This window comes from Sebastes umbrosus, chromosome 17 (genome assembly GCF_015220745.1).
Source record: "Sebastes umbrosus isolate fSebUmb1 chromosome 17, fSebUmb1.pri, whole genome shotgun sequence".
Taxonomy (NCBI): Eukaryota; Metazoa; Chordata; class Actinopteri; order Perciformes; family Sebastidae; genus Sebastes; species Sebastes umbrosus.
The window spans coordinates 17060916-17082082 of record NC_051285.1 but is presented as its reverse complement, the minus strand read 5'-3'; the positions used below and the strand labels follow the sequence as shown (position 1 = coordinate 17082082).

Here is a 21167-nt window from a genome sequence, read left to right as displayed (position 1 = left end):
AAAAAGAGAAGGCTAAAGCATTGTATTGTTTTTGTTTTGGTATAGCAACCAGAAGAGACTGACGCTAGCCAGAAACCGCCTGAACCCGTTCCTGTAGAGCAACCGCCTCCAGAACCTGAAAAGGCTGAGTAAGTCTTAAATTGTTTTTTTGTCTACATTAGTTTGCTGTAAACATATCTTCTCTCTTTCATGATTCTAGATAACAGGCTAGAGTTTTTAGCTAAGACAATATACTGTAGATATAAATATTTCACTCAAATGAATTTGGGATGTAATCTTTGTGTTCTGATCATTTCCATGCAGCAATTTATTGTGCACCATCAACATTACTAACAGTATATAATGTACTGTACACTTGTAGTATTACTATATAGGATATAATTGGACCTCTCTGTAGGGGATGTGGAGAGGAGAGACATAAGCAGACAGATGGGAAATTCAAAGGGTTGCACATCTGCAGCAGTGACAGTCATGATTTGATTTCGATGTTGATGAAATATAGAAATAAAACAATAACTCCACTGTGTTTGGTTTTCAGTGTTGAAAGTGGAGAGAAAGCAGAGAAAGAATCCCAGAGCAAGGAGGAAGAACGGCCAGAACAACCGAAGAAATCTGCCAAAAAGAAAGAAAAGAAGCCGAAAAGGGAAGGAGGTTTTCAAATCTGGAATGAGCTTGAAACCCAAAGGAATAAGTTTATGGTGACACATTTGCTAGTATTTGCTTCAGCATTGATTTGCTTGCATAATTTCAAAGTCACTCACTGCACTTACCAACTCACTAATCAGCTGAAAAATATTCACTTCTCTTTTGTAGAACTACCTCTCCAGAAACTTCTACAACCTGCGCTTTTTGGCCCTGTTCCTCGCATTTGCCCTGAACTTCATTCTGCTGTTCTACAAGGTAAAAAGATAATAAAGTATTTCAATGATTATGTTGTACTCAATAATACACTCTTGTTTATATAAAATAGTTGAGTTTAACTCTTTTTACCAAGCTGTCTTGTCTTTACATTATTCTGCTCTGTTTAGGTGTCTGACACCCCACCTGAGGGTGAGGAGATGGAAGGATCTGGACTGTCGGAGGGAAGCGGGATGTTCGAAGGCTCAGGGGAAGAGGCTGAGGGATCTGGAATGAATGAAGGGGACGAGGACGAGGAAGACGTCCCAGTTTATTTCTATTTAGAGGAGAGCACTGGCTACATGCAGCCCACATTATCCTTCATTGCTGCCCTGCACACAGTCATCTCATTCATCTGCATCATTGGCTATAACTGCCTCAAGGTATGATGGGCACACAGTGAAAAACTGTTGATATAGTGTGTCAAATTTGACACTTTTGCCTCTGAAAAGCTAAATCTTGAAGTGTTGCACTGTGAACCACACGTGCATACAGTTAAACAGGATTTGCAATTGTTTTTGTCAGATTCCACTGGTGATCTTTAAAAGGGAGAAAGAACTTGCGAGAAAACTGGAGTTTGACGGCCTCTACATCACTGAGCAGCCTGAGGATGATGACATTAAGGGCCAGTGGGACCGACTGGTCCTGAATACACCGTATGTACATGAAGAAATAATTTGTCTCCTATCAGATGCTTCTCAGTAGTGTCGAGATAATTAGGCACACAAGAAATCTATTTCAAATACCAAAAGGTTTTCTATCTTAATTCAATCAATAAACATGTCCTTTCTTTTTCACAGCTCTTTCCCAAACAACTATTGGGATAAATTTGTTAAAAGAAAGGTGAGTTGTGTTTGATTCTGGTGGTTTTAAAATGGGCTTTGTAGAGCCTGTTAATGTGTATTGTAATGTCTGTGTCCAGGTCCTGGATAAGTACGGAGACATTTATGGCAGAGAAAGAATCGCTGAGCTCTTGGGTGTTGATTTAGCCTCCCTGGATGTGAGTCAACAACATGAGAAGAAACAGGAAGAACCAGACAACTCTGTGTTTGCATGGTGAAGTACTTTTTTTCCAGCAATATCTATATAATTTTTTTCAAATTACTTCCAATGACAGAGAAACAAATGTGTTCTCATTCAGAAGAATAACAAAGGCACAGAGATTATTGTCTGACATTAAAATGAGGTATTCCCTTACTTCTCAGAGATTTGAAAGATAATAAAAAATGCAAACAACAACAATAATAGACGTAAAGTACATATTTAACCAGCAAAGATTAGATATTGTTCTTCAAATTTGAAAATAATTATTTTTAATAGTTATGAATCAATACTATTTATATTTATATCTTTTTAGGATGACCACCATTGACATCAAGTACCAGATCTGGAAATTTGGCGTTGTGTTCACAGACGGTGTAAGTAAATCCATATTCACATGTACTGTATACTGAACAATATACTATACAGTATTATACTATACTATACTATACTATGTGAACACAACCTTACCTCGAAGAACTGAAATAACCTTCCTTGTTATCTCTTTGTAGACCTTCCTATATCTCTGTTGGTACACGATCATGTCGTTGCTTGGGCATTACAACAACTTCTTCTTCGCCTGCCACTTGCTGGATATTGCCATGGGTGTCAAGACCCTGCGCACTATCCTGTCCTCAGTCACACATAATGGCAAACAGGCAAGTGCAGATCAAAAGCTCGATAGTATACGTTTTGCTTCAGTTTGAATGTACTAACTCTGTTTCCTTCTTGTCTCTGCTAGCTCATGATGACAGTGGGTTTGTTGGCTGTGGTGGTGTACCTGTACACTGTAGTTGCCTTCAATTTCTTCCGCAAGTTTTACAACAAGAGTGAGGACGAAGATGAACCAGATATGAAATGCGATGACATGATGACTGTAAGTCACTGTGGATATAAAACACCGTGATACATTCGTGTCTGTGCCACTTCCCAAATGATGTGTATTTACTTCACTTTACAGTGTTACCTGTTCCACATGTATGTGGGTGTGCGTGCTGGTGGAGGCATCGGAGACGAGATAGAGGATCCTGCTGGAGATGAATACGAGCTTTATCGAGTGGTCTTTGATATAACTTTCTTCTTCTTCGTCATTGTCATTCTGCTGGCCATTATTCAGGGTAAAGACAATGCTGGCCTGGAAGACACTTTTCAAATGTCATGTCATTGGGTTAGAGTAAACTTGTAGGAACAATGTGAGGAGCTTACTTAAAACTGTTGATATGGAAAAGGTATTTTAAAGGTGTGTTTGGAACAAATTTTTGTAAATACTTCTAATGATAATGTTACTATACAAATACTGTAGGTCTGATCATTGATGCCTTTGGAGAACTCAGAGACCAACAAGAGCAGGTCAAGGAAGACATGGAGGTATGATACTTTCAGTTGACACTTACCCAATGTATGCACGTCCTGGCTTTAATCCTCATTAGGGGTGTAAGAAAATATTGAGTATCGCAATATTATCTTTTGTGATACTGTATTGATTCTGAAAAACACTGTATTGATTTTTAATGAATATTTTACATGCAAATATTAACTCAATCAATACTTTATTACCTCCGCCAAGGCCGAAGGCGTAGGAAGGAGGTTATGTTTTCACCAGCGTTGGTTGGTTTGTTTGTTTGTTTGTTTGTTTGTCTGTTAGTTAGTAGCATTACTCCAAAAGTCTGTGATGGATTGAATTACATTTTTTGGAGGGGTGGGGTGTGGCACAATGAATAATCCATTAGATTTTGGTGGCGATCCGGATCATGATCCGGATTCAGGAATTTTTTTAAGGATTCCGATCAGCCAGAACATTAACACCTCTGGGTGTAACACATGCGCAGTGTAACTAATGACGCATGACCCCGCCTCTTTGCTTCAGAGCGAGAGTGGGGGTTGGGGGGGACAACTGTAGATTTGACGTTTTTTCACATTAAACTCGATGAAATTACAGTTGAGTTCGACCAAAGCACACTTGGTGATTATTGGAAAGAGTAACGACGACGGTTTAGATGAGTTTTATTTTGTTTCTGTCCAGTTTGAATGAAGTGTTTTAAACAAAAATACACGTGGATGATGGCGCAAGCTGAACGGAGAGGGGGGGCATTCGTACTCGGCACCTTGGCGGAGGGCTGCGCTCTCCGAGTGCCATTCTAGTTTCATTTGCAAAGAGATGCGCCCTCTGTGTGTGCGCCCTCTCAAAGTAGTGCGATGATGTTGGATGTTACAGGGACTGTGATAAATGCAAATGCAGATCCCCCTGTTCTGATTGCATAAAAAAGTCAATTTTAATTTACTCAGATGTTATGCATATGGTGGTGTGTTCTTTATACCATGACAGTTTTCCTAAAATTCGTTTTAATAATCACAATGTATCGCCTTGCTTACAGTATAGCAATATATTGCAATTAGGGCTGTCACTCGATTCAAATATTTAATCGCAATTAATCACATTATTGTCCATGATTAATGCAAGTTTGAAGCGTTATTTAACCTTCTTCATGAAAGCTAGTATGACATGGTTGGTACTAATGGATTCCATGTTTTTTTTTACTTTCATATGATGCCAGTATCTTCACTCCAGCTTTAAAACTGAACCCACTACAACCTAGGATTCGCAAGTTGAATTAATGCGTAAATGAAATTAGTAACGTCAAAACAAATTTGCGTTAATGCATTATCGCGTTAACTTTGACAGCCCTAATTGAAACGTAAACCCTGTATCATGATACGTATTGTATCACCAGATTCTTGCCAATACACAGCCCTAATCCTCATCACTGATTTTTCTGCAGACAAAGTGCTTCATATGTGGCATTGGAAGCGACTACTTTGATACAACACCACATGGCTTTGAGACCCACACGTTGGATGAACACAACCTGGCCAATTACATGTGAGTGTACCTCCTCTGTGTTACAGTGTGCATGTACCAATGAGAACATATAAACATGTGAGCCCTTTTCTTTCAGGTTCTTCTTAATGTACCTTATCAACAAAGATGAGACGGAGCACACTGGGCAGGTCAGTCTTTTTTAATTGGTGTTTTTTTTCATTATCAGGATTCCCGCTGTTTGATAACACAGCTGCTCTCTTTCAGTTTCTTGTCTCACTCTTATGCTGTGTCCTCCTTTGACTTGATCTTACATCCTCTGTTTTAGGAGTCGTACGTGTGGAAGATGTACCAGGAGCGTTGCTGGGACTTCTACCCCGCTGGCGACTGTTTCAGAAAGCAATATGAGGATCAACTTTCCTAGCCCACAAGTACTTCACACATACAGAGGGAAAATTACAACTATTGAAGCGCTACTTGTGTTCATCATTCCTGACAAAACTAGCGACAAATTAATTTTGTCATGAAAAAAATGCTAAATAATTTTCATGAATAATTAACAGCATGAACATAACTACAAACGTTGGTAACTTTGGTGTCCTTGAGGTGGCTGTAAAGAAATATACTTTTTATATGCAAATTGAATTCACACCAAGTATTTTTAAAGTGTAATCATTTATTTAATTATATATCAAATTGCATGAAATTGTTGCCTCTTTCACCAATTTAGGGACATTATGGGTTTCCATAAAGTAGTTTTAATTTGTTGTCTGTTGAGGAGGAGAAGATAAAACCACTGTTTATGTGAGAATGTGATAAATGCCTAAGCAGTAACACAAGCTGCATCAACTACCACATACGGAAAAATAGTTGCTAGAAAGTAAGCTTCACGCATTGCCTTTCAGTCTTTATATGTATGGAGTTACTTTTGTGTCTTTATTAAGCAAGTAAACAGAATAGGTTTGAGAGCAAAACTATCAACATGCAATCAAAAAACGTTTTTATTGTAAGTAAAATAAATTTGTGATTAAAAATGTATGTTTGCAAATCCACAAGTTTTGTTTGCAAGTACAATTGCTTGCTGTTGAGCTGAATCTCGCGGGAGGGACCTACGCTGAAGGATGTAAGACACGTCTCTATTGGCCAGTCTCGTTTGGAATGACAGCTTGGCAACATGGACTGTTGGTAAATGAGAGAGGGAGCATTGATGTCCAAGCAGAAGACAGAAAATGAATGTGCTTAATTAACTAATTACATATAACTTGCGTCTTAGTAATGGCAAGAATGTTATGTGTGTTTACTAACAATGGTTGTTGCCAAGCTGTCACTCCAATAGACTTGTCTTACATCTTCAGCTAAGCTCCCGCCCATGAGATTCAGCTCAACAGCAAACAAAACTTGTGGATTCTCAAACAAAACTTGTGGATTTGAAAAAAAAGCTTTTGGATTTGTATTAATACATTCTAAATAACAATTTTATTTTACTTGCAATAAATCATTTTTTGATTGCAGTGTCGTTAGTTTTGCTCTGTAATCTATTTTTTGCTCACAGTCTGGAAAGTTTTGCTCTCCAACCTAATCTGTTTGATTGGATAATAAAGACACAAAAGTAACTATGTGTATAATCAATAGTTTTATTAAAATTAATTATGTTTCCTTTGTGATTATTGTCACTTTCACTTTAGCGTATTTATATTTATTTCTCTGTTTAGTTTTCTTCAGATACTGTAGCTTATGTTTGATTTTAAATTATTTTATTTATTGTTTTTCAAGACAACTTAATGTCTGCAATGATGAATAAATTCTGTATAAGAATAAAAGTCATTGATATGTGACATTGATTTGATCTTGTACTCATCAGCATTGTACTGTACATATAATGTATGTGATGGTAGATAGTAGTCCAGTCTGCGAATCCTTAAATCCTAATCAACATTTACAGTATGGATTCAATTATTGTTCAGTGATTAAATTCCTCTAAATTAAACTGTAATTGGTGATTAAAAGGACTTTTTCAGTCCCGATACCAAAAGCGATACCTGGGCTTTGGGTATCGGCAAATACTGAGTACCGATCCATTACCGGTCTTTAATCAATAAGCTGTATGCCTCACTGTATGGAAGTGAGTGGGATCATTCTTTCATAAGATTATAGCAACATCATGACTTAATCATTGCTTTCCTAACTTTGTAAAACAAAATGTGACCAATAACTACATAGATATGAATTTATTAAATTGTTCTTTATTATTAAATTAATAAATCATACAACAACAACTTGGTAAAACAATCTTCAAAATTAAGAGGAATTACAATTCAAGTGTAAACCTTTTAATGCAGCAACAAATTGGTCAAAACTTTAACAGGAATTCAAATTTCAGTATATAATGTACAGTATGTAGTATATAAACATTAAATTGAATTGACCCCCATTGTCACCGATATCCGATCCAGCTATTTGAGTCAGTATCGGCCCGATATCCGATCCCGTATTGGTACATCCCTAATCAAAAGGTATTTATTTACGTAGATTATCAATTGACACCTTCCACAGAGGGTTGTCTACAGTTGAGCTACGCTGACAATCCTGATTTATGTTTTAACCATTCTGCAATTTTTACAATTCAGTGTCTTCAAGTTAATTCGGTACCAATAAATGTATGCGTTAATAATACTCAGTGTTGTAGTCTGACCAGATAACAGCCACCTGAATGCGAAGGATTACAGGTGACAAGACACTAAATTACACAGGAAAGGACTCAACATGACCTACTTGTCTTTTCATGACTGCTGCGGGACTGTTGAAAGGTAAATTATAGCAAACAAAAATGTTTTTTTGGGCCATAGTAATGTTCTGGCTACTGTTGGCCTATTGCTCACAGTGCATATCTCAGCAGTTGTTTTCTATATTTGGATTTGAATGACAACAAATGAGCCAAAGAGAGATTTTGTGAAACTGACTCAAAATTAATTTTAATTCTGTGTATGTAAAACTGAATTGATATTAAATAGACATTTTAAAACAGTTGCGTCATGCTGATAAGTCATTTTACACAACAACTCTGCACACACGTCAGCAGTTTGTGTGGAACATCTAATCACAACCCATTTTCATACCAAGCTGTTGAACTGTGGCCCTGTGGCACATCCCATCTGAACAGGGATTAAGGCTGAGCATTAATACTCACATTGAGCCTCATGTGCTTTTCACCCATCCTGTCCTCAAACGTTTCTCTCTGAGCCTGGAATACATCGACTGTTAACATGAGCGTCTCGGGGATCCACCACGGTGTGCTCAGGATGTATGGTGAGTCGATCCTCTTCTTCACTGAGCAATCCTCGTTACAGCTATGGTGACATTTTGTGAGCAAAAATGGTTGCCTCTCTTATAACCACCTCTATAGTTTTGTGGTTCTCAATAGATTTTATGGTAATTTCCACATTTGATGTCTGTTCACTATCAAGCTTTTTGTACATTGTAGATTTTTAATTGGATTCTGCATTATGGAGGCGTAATGATGTTGAATAATTGTTCAGTAGAATGATAAGTGTATGTTGTGTCTTAGCATTTGCCCAAACTCATAAGAGCTTTGTGCCAAAATGACACAGTACAACATGTTAGGATATTAAGACTGCTAGATTGAGCAATGCATGCTTTGGGGAAGAGAATCTTAGTGATTTTCTACTCTATATTATATTTCAAAAATAAATATAGAGCATTATGAAATTATTTGTGACAAACCCTGATAAAACACAATCTGAAGATATTGTTAAAAATACACTGACAAGATTCATAGACCAACCTAAATCTCAGTTGATCCTGTTTTGACTTTGTTCCCCAGCTCTTGGTATTCTGTTATGTGCTTTATTAAAATGTGTCCATGTGTTTTTTACTGTACGCATACAGAATGAGTGGATCCAGATGTGTGCGTGCGATGATGCTAGATCATGGTCAACATCGTCTGATTGGTCGAGCCCCACATCCACAGCCCCCTGATCCACCAACAATCTGACCGCCTCTAATCTGTGGGGATGACAGAATGACTGTGTTTATGCTTTAATCCAGCTGTGCCCTGTTCCCACTGCCATCATGATCATTGTGACCATGCTTATACTGTCAATAAATTACAGATTCATTTCTTCAACAAGTATTTACTATTCAGTACTATTTCCTGTTATTTCCAACCTGCCTCTCTTATCCAGGTGGATTTATTTTCAAACAGTGGAAGAAGAGGTTTCTTCTCCTAACAGCAGAGGGCAGTCTCCTTGTGTGCCATGATGCTTCATCTCCCCCTGACCAGCTGGTTCTGCTGCAGAACAGTTGTGAGGCAATTGTGGAAGGCAAGGAGATACTAGACCTGCCTAAATTACCCTCCGGTGGATGCAGGGATTGCTGCTTTGCCCTGATGCTCCCCCAGAATAAATACCTGCTGCTGCTGGCTGAATCCCCTGCAGACTGCAGGTTTGGTGGTCACATGTGCTTTCTCTATTACTTTGCCTTGTCGCAGTAAAATTATATACTGTCCAAATCTTTGATTTTAGCTAAAGTTTTGTGGTGCAATTTCACCATTATTTAGGGGAATTGTTCCAGTATTTCGGAAAGCAGGGCTGGCTTTCGCCCTTTTGGTGCCCTAGACATCACAATGGTTTTACGACAAAAATTATTATTAATATAATATATATATATTAATAACTGTATTTACCTTAATATAGATGAACAATTGGTCCCTGATATTGTTGTCTTAAAAGTGTTTAGTCAGTTTCACTACAATTTACACTTTTACGTAAATAAGTGTGGCCGGGCAGATGAAAAAGTGTGAGAAAGAGAGTTACAGAGGTGAAAAGTGGATTTCTTTCTTTCTTTATCTATTTGTTCATTTGTTACCTCACTGCAGAAAATGATGTAGGGAGCCCACTGGCATTTAAAAAAAAATGTATTTAATTTATTTTTTGACCGGCAACCCCCAGAAGGTGATGCCCAAGGCCCAAAGCTAGATGTTAGTCCTTTAAATATGAAACTTCAGCCAGCAGCTGGTTAGCTTAGTTTAGCTGCTAAACTCTTTCTAAACTTCACTTAGGAGTATGATTTAATTTATTGACATTTTAGAATTATTTCCAGTGAATATTATTGAGTTTATATAGTGACTTTGTCACTAGAAACAATATTGAAATATAAATAAATTCTTCTTTAAAACAATCTATTAAAAAGCAATTATTTAGTAATGAAAAAGAACCAATAAGATTATTGATAAAGAACCGAACCAATAAGGAGTATCGATAAGCGTAGTATGGATAGTGTCGATAAAATCCTAATGATACCTATCTCTACTTGTGTATGAATACAATAAATTATGATGTAATTTTGTTATTGCCAATCGTTCCGGTCTGACCTTGAATAAAAATCAAATGCAGACCTTTGAGTAATAAGATTGAGAACCCCTGGTTTAGCATAAAGACTGGAAATGGGGAAGCAGCTGTTTCAACCTGTTTCCAGTCTTTATGTGAAGCTAAGATAACTGGTGGTATTGTAGCTTCATATTTAATGAACAGATATGAGAGTGGTACCTCATCTAACTCTCAGCAAGAAAGCTAAAACGTGTATTCCCCAAAATGTTTAACTATTTTTACTTTATATTGCTTATTATAACCACATAAATCCATCTATTCGCCCTCTCCTCTATTTACATATTTAAGGAATAAAAGCCCATCCTAATCGTACAGAATCTCATTTTTGACTGACAACAAATTTTACTTTTCTGCTTAGCCTTTGTCTCAGTAGGATATCTCAAACAGCTTACAACAATACCCGTTACTGTGTGTGTAGCAGGAAGTGTGCTAGAATGACAGGCACCAATTATTCTGCACATTCCTTTCCTGCAGCCTACCCAGTTATTTCACTGGTATGCACTTAAAATGTATTGTATTGATGGATGTATGATTTGTATGGCGGTAATAACGATCGTTTTTATCACTTTTTAGTCAATGGCTGACTATGCTGAAAAAAGTGAAAAAGGTGAGTTAATAAGACATGTATTTATTAAGTTTATTGTTTTGGAAAATGTGTAAACCTAACAAAGTCTACGGCCACACTAGCCGCTCTGTGAAGCTGTGCTTAGGCACAGCTGTGCTTTGAGGTGATGCCTACATAAGTATTACAGGCCTATATGCTTATATTGACCATGCTAAGCAGGTATAGTGTGAAATTATGGGTAAGCGGTTCTCAAAAAATACTGCTTCAAATTCCTAATTAGCACAAGGGGGTTTGCAGGTATTTGGTCATAAACCAAAGGGGGCATTTTTTTCCCCCTCATATAGCCTTTATTAAATGTATCTTTAACATTATCATGTTTCATGAAAGAAATAAACTGACAGAGAGGTGTATACATACTGCCACTTATGCGCACAGGCACGCACGCACACATACACATGCTGTTATGTCCACATAAACAGGTTATAAACTAACACCGTGTCCTAACTGGATGCGAGCGTCCGACTATCGCGCTGCATTGCGCATCGGACGCTCTCTGTCCGCACTGAATACGTTAAATCTGCACTTCTGTTCCGTCATTTAAACAAACAACGTACATATCAGCTGTGAGCTCCAGATCAGACTGGAGCTGGAGATGTAACCACTTCAAAGATGGGTTAGTAGTACTTGTTATCTTCCTACGTTCGTACTTTTTTTTTTTATCAGAAAACACACGTTTAATTTGTGATATTTACTGGAAATAACACAATATAGCCAACAGCAAGTAGGTTGTTATCTAGTGATCTTCTCCAGCCAGCTGCCACCTTATTATGGTTTCTGTTTTGAAATGAGGAGGTATTGGAGGCTACAGATAACTCCTCAGGCACGCCCTGCGTCTTGCTAGTGCCAGGGTCAAAATGTGCACACACACGGATGCCGAGATACAGTTAACAGGGAGTTAAACAACACATTAATCTAACAGTCTGACTGATTTCTTCATAACTATAATTTAAGTTAATAAAGACTAAATGTGGATGTTTCACTCACCAGTTGTTGTCTCTGCTCAGCCTGCTGTATTCCATTGTTTTATTCCACAATACTGAACAGAATAATCCAAACAGGTAGAAAAAGTAAGATGCAAAAGGAGCACAGGATGCTTTTTACTCTCTTGGTCCTAATTGTGCTTTAATGCACCAGGTTTTTAGGTCTACTAGGGTCAATGCCTGTGCTGAAAGTGTCAGTAATCAAGTTAATATTTTCATTTACATCCAGGACAACTGACCCGGTTTTCTCAGCTCATTTTATCTAAACTAATCAGCCGTTCCTCTCAATATGAGGGACAGGAAAAAATAGGAACCGTGTATCCGATAGAAGTTCAGATAAGACGTCGCGCCGCGTTGTGCAGCACCGTGTTGCTCGCGGCCAGTTAGGACACTCCAATAGAAAACAATGTAATCAAGCCCAAGTACATGTCCTAGTGGTTTCCTAAATGCAAAATTATCACTGTTTTGTGCTTTATTTTGCATTGCAGTGTTAAGTCCTTCCATTACCAAACTGTATTACTTAATTTTACTTATAGCTTAGCTGTTATTTCATTTAGTTTTTTTGTCAGGAGAGAATTCAACTGAGGGGGCCCACTGACCTTTTTGGGCGGGCCTGGAACCCCAAGGCCCGTCCTTAACGCCGACGCTGAAGTCATCACACCAAGTCGTCTGCCTTCACAGCCTCGTTTTGTATACTCGCGCTCATGCGACCGTGGTGTATTTTGTCTATTATTTCCATCCATTATCTGTAACTGCTTATCCCATGCAGAGTCACGTGGGTGTGGGGGGCTGGAGCCGATCCCAGCTGACATTGAGCGAATGCGGGGAACACCCTGGACAGGTCGCCAGACTATCACAAGGCTGACACATAGAGACAGACAACCATTCAAACTCACATTCACACCTACGAGCAATTTAGAGTCAACAATTAACCTGCATGTCTTTGGACAGTGGAAGGAAACCGGAGAACCCGGAGAAAACCCACACTAACATGGGGAAAACATGCAAACTCCACACAGAAGGGCCCCAAACCAGATTCAAACCTGCAACCCTCTTGCTGTGAGGCACGAGTGCTAACCACTTCACCACCATGCTGCCTGTCTATAGCCTAATGTTAGCTTTTTACTTCTGGCAAATGAATTTACACTTCAAAAATCATAAAAGTGGTGTTCATTTGTGAAGATTATCTTGCTGAACAAAGTGTTAAAGTATCGTAAACGTTTGATTGCCACAGAGTTTATTTTCTGCAATAATCCCAGGAGGAAACCCAGGGCAATGCTAACTTCCTGGTTGGCCTACAAAAATACGTCCTCCCTGGAGCACTCTACGTTGATTATATTCGTCTTTCAATCGATCGCTGAATGAAATCCTTGTAATTCTTGGCAAACCCATATTTTGTCCTTAACAGTTTTCTTATTTTACCTCCTACAGAGTCTCTCATCACCTCTCAGTCCTTGTAAGCGACATCAGGTGCCACCACCACGCATTACTCTCCAAGATCTGGTGCCTGAGCAAATCCTGGACAAAGATCCATTAACTCCACCTGTCAGCGACACAGAGGCTCCCTCCCCAGGCCCTATGACTTGTGCCTCCCCGAGGGAGAAAGGTGAGTTTATGGTGTGTGCTTATTTGTTTGTTTCTTCAGGGTGAAGAGTTTAGTCAAACCAGTGAACATGTTTTCTTTTCAAATTACTCAATCCAAACAGGCAGGAATTCTCCCCGTACAAAGTCTTACAAAGGAGGTGCACATTCAGCAGGGTGTCTGCGCCATGGCACTGTCAGTAATGCCCAAGCAGTGAGGGCGGTTTATCTGTTGATGGGAGGGGCTGCTGCTTCCTCTGCTATGGGTTACCTAGGCGCAGGCCCACTCCCTAATCTGGAAGCCAAAGCTCCTGACCTGCCACCCAACACGGATTTCTCTGGCGTGGGACCAGCAGGAGTGTACCACACCGGCAGCCCTGCACTCGACTCCCCTCACTATAACAGCTTTGACTTTGTAGGGGATGACTCTGATTTTGATACTTTTGATTGTGGTGGTTTTACTTTCTAATGATGTGCTGTTTTAAAGCTATGGATATTGATAGCTTTAATGATGCTGAATTAATATTTCATCATGATTAGTCAAAATGACATAGCCATATGAAGGCCTCCAATTCAACATGCTTTTTTTAGGGGAAAAAAAGTAGCTGAAATTCAGTCAATACTTTAAAAGCAGAGTGTAAACACAACATTCACAGTTGGCCCCAGCTCAACAGCACCAAAAGCACAAGCCCCCTGACCGCAGTTAGGGTTACGGTGCTTGCTAGGGGTTGAAAGCCGACCCCAGTTCATACTTGTTAAGTTCTGGTTTACAACAATAGCTTGAACTCAAATGCAGACACAGACTCAATTCTTTAAAGGTGAACAAAGATAATTTATTTACACAAATAATAAATGTTCAATGAACAGGGCTGGGGTTCCTGGTGGTCCGAAACATGCAGTAACAAAGTCAATACTTAATATACGGAACGGGGGGCACGGGGAGGGGTTGTCCAGAAATCCTTCCGGAGGAACAGATGAATCCACAAAAAGCTCCGAGCGGTGGAATGGCGTCGGAGAGTGAATAGGCAGGAATTAACTAAAGCAGGGTTCCAGGTTGAGGAGGAGCAGAGTGCAGGAGTGAGCAGGCAGGTTGGAAGCAGCCACAGCTGGCAGGTGAACAGACCTGAGCACAGGGCAAAAAACGAGGTGAGTCCAAACAATCAAAAACAAGAGCAACAGCAAAGTCAAGAGCAAAATACTAGGGAGCCTGATTTAGTTTAGTACCACTGAGGGCGACGGAACAATCTGGCGATGACTGGCAGGAAGACCCTGGTAGATATACTGCAGGTGTGTGTGATGATTGGTTAATTGCTGTCAGCTGCTCCAGCAGTGCCTGCCCAGGAGAAGGAGGAGGAGGAGGAGGAGGAGAAGAAGGCCACACCTCCCAACACACTGACAGACTAGACAAACCAGGGAAAAACACACAGGAGACAAAAGGGCAGGGAAACAGAGGAAACACAAGGAAAACTAGGCTGCCAAAGTGATATCATGACAATACTTGTCTTGGAACGAGCTCTGGCCGCTTGGCGTTTCGCCTCATTTTATTTGCGTTTTTTCAACTGTGTGTCTGCCATTTTTGTAGCTTCCCCTTGGATGTGTGCTTACAATATGGCACCTGGTCGCTACGTTTTTATAGAGGTTGACACCCAGAAATGTCCCGAACACAGCAAAATAAGAAAATACAGGCAGAGGGCTGCAGGGTCTGCAGGGTCAAGATTGCTTGGCATTCAAGTGGTTAAGTCGTGAGAACACTGCTGCTAAGCAACGGCAATATTAACTTTACTGACGGCGTCTAGAAGCAACAGAAGCTAACAATTTAGCAAGCTAGCAAGTGGGTAACATAATCTAGTAAAAGCAAAGGCATAATGACAGAGGAAAAAGATGAGGCTGTTGGGAATATCAACATTTTCCTCAGACATATTATAAAATTACGAAGAAAAACAATATACGACTAAAATTACAATATATTAACTTATTATGCACCGAAAAATTTACTTCTATGGCCTATATGCCACTTCTGACAACGTCAACAAACACGTCACAAATCTGAACTCTGAGCTTTCAGAAACTTTCCACTTACAAGGTTGTGAATACCAGAACATACCATGAACACGGTAAACACGACCCCATTTGAAGGCACCATGTGTTACCTGAAGGCCACCGTAGTTCTCTGACATGCTTGTGAAACTGCGGTTAACGTAAGCGGCAGAGTGCAAAACCGTGGATCCGCCAGCCGCCGTCTGACTTCTGTTGCTCCTAAAGTTGTTACACGTTACCACGGTCTTGGAAAGGGAGAAGTGAGCGGAGGGGTACTCGGTTGGTTGCAATCTGCAACCACACCACTAGATTCCGCCAAATCCTACACACTGTCCCTTTAAACCTACAATAACTGATTTTGGAGAAGGGTCTATCTGCTGTCTCACAGGCTACACTTAGGTCACCATCTAGTTGCTAACTGTGTCTGTCTGCCATTTGGTGCAAAGCAGGTAGTGTACAGTTTTATATACATTAGAGCTTTTTTTGTGAATCAGCTTTTGCTGCAACAACGTCATCAAGCAAGACGCTGTGTTGGCTAATCACAAACACGCAAGCGCACATTCGATTACTTTGACAATGTAGTATTTCTAGTTCGGGATCTTCTTAACGAAAAATAATATAGTTGCCGCTGTGATGAATTTTCAGAGTTGTAAAATCCTGACAGTGAGTATTACAAACCATTGTGCAGTGTTTTTGTGTCTAATAAGTTTTTGAGCTTGTGCAGTCAAAGTTAATGCGATAGTAACGCGTTAACGCAAATTTGTTTTAACGCTTCTATAACTCGGTAATGCAACTTGAGATTTTGAGGTTGTAGTGGGCTCAGTTTTAAATCTAGAGTGAAGATACTGGCATCATATAAACTATAAAAAACTAAGGAATCCATTGGTACCAACCATGTCATACTAGCTTGTTGTGAAGGAGGCTAAATAACGCTCCAAACTTGCGCTTGTTTGAGACAGGTTTTTGGTGAGGAAAAACTGTCATGGCCAGTTTCAAAGGGGTCCCTTGACCTCTGACCTCAAGATATGTGAATGAAAATGGGTTCTATGGGTACCCACGAGTCTCCCCTTTACTGACATGCCCACTCTATGATAATCACATGCAGTTTTGGGGCAAGTCATAGTGAAGTCAGCACACTGACACAGTGACAGTTGTTGTTGCCTGTTGGGCTTGAGTTTGCCATGTTATGATTTGAGCATATTTTTTATGCTAAATGCAGTACCTGTGAGGGTTTCTGGACAATATGTGTCATTGTTTTGTGTTGTTAATTGATTTCCAATAATAAATATACATACATTTGCATAAAGCAAGCATATTTGCCCACTCCCATGTTGATAAGAGTATTAAATACATGACAAATCTCTCTTTACAGTACAAAACAGAAAAATGCGCAATTAATTTGCGATTAACTATTTTAACCGATTGACAGCCCTACTTTGAACGTATTAATGTGTTACTCCAACTGTACTTCCTGGATCGTATTTCATCTTTGTCTCATCGGTAACTAACACGCCCCTTCCAACGCAGTGTTGTTTGAACGCAGGGCTGATTTCGGTCTGAATCTCTGATAAGGGTGTGATATATAGCCTACTTGAGAACATTTTAATTCTCAGAAGATTTTGTAACATTTGAGCGTGCCCACGAGTATAACTTGTAAAACGTTAAGTGAGGCAAAGTAAAACATTTCATTCACTCTGTGATTTTTTATTATTTAGTAAATACTGTAACACCTACTGTATGTTGTGGTATGTGATAATAATTAAAAAATAATTGTGTACTTATATTAACCTATTTGCCAATTGGCGCAATAATTACTTTTTCATCTTATGCTTATTTTATAACCTTGAATGAATGAAAATAGATCTGTATCAGATTTTTTATTTAGTTGCAGTTAGCCTCTGACTGTGGACAAATTACCCCCTAAGGTTGCTCCGAATCTCAGCATCATCCACTTTTGTGCATGTACTGTGTTTCTTTCAAATATCCAGCTGTTACTGTGCTTATATCTATGTTAGGTTAAAAGCAGATTAATGCTATGTCTATTTGAGCCCATTACACTTATATGAATAAAGGTGACATGTGGAAATTAGTCAATTTTAATTGCTTTTCTTCATACTTTTTCATATTTTATTGCACACATAAATCATTTACTAATGACTGCAGTGACTTTAGTGAGATGTGGGTGTGAAACTGTGTTATGTATACCACACAGCTACTGTTTCATCAAAATTTGGCCATCGTGCCACTTTGGAGGGATCAAGTCTCATAGTGATTTTTTTAAAGGTCTATGTCCCTAGTGTTTGAAAATGCATGATAGGATTGCAGCAATGGTAACTTTCTATGTGCTATCACTCCTTTTTTCATCCCTCCATCATTCAAATTTTTCCATTTTTTTTTCGCCATTTTACACATAGATCCAGTATAAAAGAGGGTAACCAACACACAATATCATGAAGTCATATATCATTGTAAAGCTAAGACTATAATCTGTCCATCAGTCACATTGTCATCACACCGAGGTCAAGAGAATTTGATCTTTGACCTCTAATGCTGCAATGGGGCAAATTCTGAATGCCACTCCAAATGCCCTTATAACTAACTTCATATACATCTGATATGCCCATGGATAGTTCCAGCATAAAGAGCACAAAAACAGCTTTAAAATTATATATTACATGAATTACAACAATAACAACATTTCGTATCAGAATAAACGTAACTTTGTGCAGTTTGTATCTGATGGAATGTTCAGAACTTTGCATTGGATTCTGTTATTGGGGCAGTTGTAAATGGCTTTCTTAGCAGCAGAAACACAAAATAATACAAAAAAATCAAAAAACTGTACTAAGAAATTAATTCTCTATACATTATTTTATGTTTTCCCACTCTTACCTCATTGTCAATATAAACATGTTACAACTGATGAGGCCCCGATTCAGTAGCAATGGGTTATATTCCAGGTGATATGTGAAAATGATGTTCACTTTGTCATAAAGACATGAAACTTGGTACACTTGAACAGTTTGGAGCCCTGAACATTTCCAGATATGGAGCCATTGCAAAAAACGCCTCATTGCAGCCATGCAATTTTACTTTCCACCATAACAAAGTTATGTATTTTGCATCATATCTCCTTAACCAAACATTATAACACAGACAAGTTGATGTCCACCGCTATGTTTTGATCATAAACTGTTCAGGTGAATAGTTCATGGTGAATTCAGTGATGTAATAAGCAATCCTCCAATCGCTTGGGTCCATCCAAATCCAGTCTGCTGGAGATATCTGGTGCCACCTCAAGTGTTTGTCCCTAACAGTGGGGGAGGGGGGGAGATATTTGGCTCATCTAGAGCCATACGATACGATTCAATGACTTGAAATTGATACAATTATTACAATAGTAATAGTACAATTATACAATTATTTTTTGCCAAAAATTCAATATGTGTGACTTAAATAAATAGTTGGATACTGGACAGTTCAGGTCAGGATTCCTCAAAGTTGTTCTTGTAAGGGAATCAGGGATAATTTAGTTATGGATATAAACAAGTAAATAACGATTAATGGCAAATACATACACCTTTTATTTGAAATTAATAAAAAGTACAACGACCCACTGCTTCAGTTCACAAGATACAAGGCAGTGCAATATTTAACAAAAAATTAAATAAACTAACTTCTATTCAGGTTTAACCTGCTGCTTCCGTTCTCATTTTCAAAGCAAAAGTTAGAGCAATAATATTCAATAAAAAATAAAGTGCAGCCAACTTCTCTTCAGGTCGAATGAACAGTGGTTTAACCACCTGCTTCTGTTCTCATTTCCAATATAAATGGTAGAGCATTAATATTTAACAAAAAATAAAGTGCATGGCGTCTCAGTAGGTGCGTGGAAAGATTGGTCGTGTTGCCGTTGTATTTTATCTGGCCTTTGCATATTCTGCGAACAGCGAATGATTTATCAAGGACATCTCCCTTTTTGTCAAAACCTAAATGTTTGCACACACTGGACCTTACACGCAGCTTGAAAATCTCTCACTTGTCTGGCTCTTCCTCGCCATCAGCTATGCTTTGTTTTGTTGTTGTCTTTCTGAGATGCTCTGCTGGCGCATGTCAATGACGTTATACACAGGGAGCGTGAACCATTTCTTTACTATTTAGACTGCCAAAATATACATCCATATGACGTTTGTCATGCTTAAATACAAGGTGCAAATTGTTAGTATCGATACAATAGATTATTTACCTTGCAAAACAATTTTAAATCGATATACAGTACGTCTCCCGTGAAGGACAACTTGCCGAATACCTATCGATAGTTGAATCGTAGGAAGATAAATCGATACATCGATGTAGTAGATGAATTGTTACACCCCTACTGCTGGTGAGATTGCGAATTCTCTGAGTCCTGACAAATCCAAGGCCCTTCCTCTGTTCCATACCTTCACTGGATGTGAAACAGCATCTGCATATGGGATACCTGCAATGCTTATGATATGGCAACAGAGACCTTCTTGGCTCTGTCAAAGGCTCCAAAAAGCATTCCAGAAGAGATAATTTCAATTGTAGAGCGCAATGGTGGACTCCGAGGGGCAGGGGTGAAAAAAATAAAAAGGACACCAGCTGCATGCGGTTGGGCACCAGCACGCAGAAATATTTCTAGCATGTAGGGCAGCCTATATGGTACTGCTTCATGTTTTTTCAATTTTACGGCCACCCTAAAGATCTACCCTGTATGAGCAGTGCTGCCTTGCTTGACACCAGTAACATCCTGTAGCTCCCAATTAGTGGCCTCGCTGAAGAGTTCATTGTGTCACAGGCAAGGGAAGCTCTCCAGTACAGAGAGCCTTGAGATCCAAAAGTGGCATCTGCCGGCATCCAAGTCCAAACAGGCAGGAGAGTCGACAAAGCACTGGAGGTGGCTGAGTCACGGCTGAAGCAATAGTGGGGTCCATAGCAACGGGGCGTGCAGGCATATGTTACTTCGTTCAGGGGAAAGAGTGGCAAAATCTCGTTCAGGAGGAAGTGTCGGTATGAGTCAGCAGGATGGTAGGGATAGGACAGCAAGGAGCATGGACTAGATGGGAAAGAGCATTGCAACGAAAGATCACCTGGTCAAATATCTGGCAAGCAGACTTCCATCAAATCAGGTTCTTAGTCCAAGCTGTCTATGATGTCCTACCAAGTCCAGCAAACCTTAACACTATCACTGCCGCCATGACCAAGTGCTTAACACAGTCGATGAGAGTGTAGCCACAGCCATCAACACCAGCCAAAGACCATCACATTCCTCAGAGCCGGAGAGAAGCCCCACCTACAACCAAGAGCAAAGTCTGGTCTCCTCACCACTGCCACTGACTGGCAACTGGAAGTGGACTTGGGCAAGTAGATGGAGTTCCCAGCCTGTATAACATCAACACGGCTTCAACCAGACATGATCATCATTTCAGAGTCTACCAAGTAACTGATCATTCTGGAACTCACAGTGCCCTGGGAAGAGCGTATGGATGAGGCCAATGAGAGGAAGTGAGACCAAGTACCAGGAGCCTGTGGAAGAATGTAGAAGGCAAGCCTGGCTAACTCGCTGTGACCTGTGGAGGTGCATGGGCTGGGTTGCCGAGGATTTGCAGGCCATTCACTCTGCAAAACATTTGGGCACTGGGCAATGGGCATCACCAGCGAGGCCATACATAGAGGAAAGCCATCAGATCCATTACTGAAGCTGCAGAGAAAGACACTAGACTGACTTTGGATCAAGAGACTAGATCCCGGGCGACTGCTGCTGA

General features: G+C 39.6%; 2 protein-coding genes across 13 annotated transcripts in view; both read left to right on the top strand.

The window, feature by feature from the left end:
- Nucleotides 1-6591, top strand: part of LOC119475596 (ryanodine receptor 1-like) — a 67125-nt gene extending 60534 nt beyond the window's left edge. For 11 of the 12 annotated variants that reach the window (XM_037748454.1, XM_037748453.1, XM_037748449.1 and 8 more), the window contains 15 exons: nt 46-128; nt 539-698; nt 814-900; nt 1029-1280; nt 1423-1553; nt 1698-1740; nt 1820-1953; nt 2255-2315; nt 2451-2597; nt 2681-2815; nt 2900-3056; nt 3242-3306; nt 4719-4819; nt 4896-4947; nt 5085-6591. In XM_037748454.1, coding sequence (XP_037604382.1) covers nt 46-128; nt 539-698; nt 814-900; nt 1029-1280; nt 1423-1553; nt 1698-1740; nt 1820-1953; nt 2255-2315; nt 2451-2597; nt 2681-2815; nt 2900-3056; nt 3242-3306; nt 4719-4819; nt 4896-4947; nt 5085-5180 — 1704 coding nt within the window. In that variant the 3' untranslated portion in view covers nt 5181-6591. Of the gene's footprint in view, nt 1-45; nt 129-538; nt 699-813; nt 901-1028; nt 1281-1422; nt 1554-1697; nt 1741-1819; nt 1954-2254; nt 2316-2450; nt 2598-2680; nt 2816-2899; nt 3057-3241; nt 3307-4718; nt 4820-4895; nt 4948-5084 lie in introns of those variants that run through there. The other variant, XM_037748452.1, reaches the window with a different exon arrangement.
- Nucleotides 6592-7146: 555 nt separating this feature from the next.
- Nucleotides 7147-15275, top strand: LOC119475222. Its single transcript, XM_037747711.1, has 5 exons — nt 7147-8062; nt 8959-9217; nt 10735-10768; nt 13198-13372; nt 13473-15275. The coding sequence occupies exons 1-5, from the start codon at nt 8020-8022 to the stop codon at nt 13814-13816; spliced, it is 855 nt and encodes a 284-aa protein (XP_037603639.1). The 5' UTR covers nt 7147-8019; the 3' UTR covers nt 13817-15275.
- The last annotated feature ends 5892 nt before the right edge of the window (nt 15276-21167 follow it).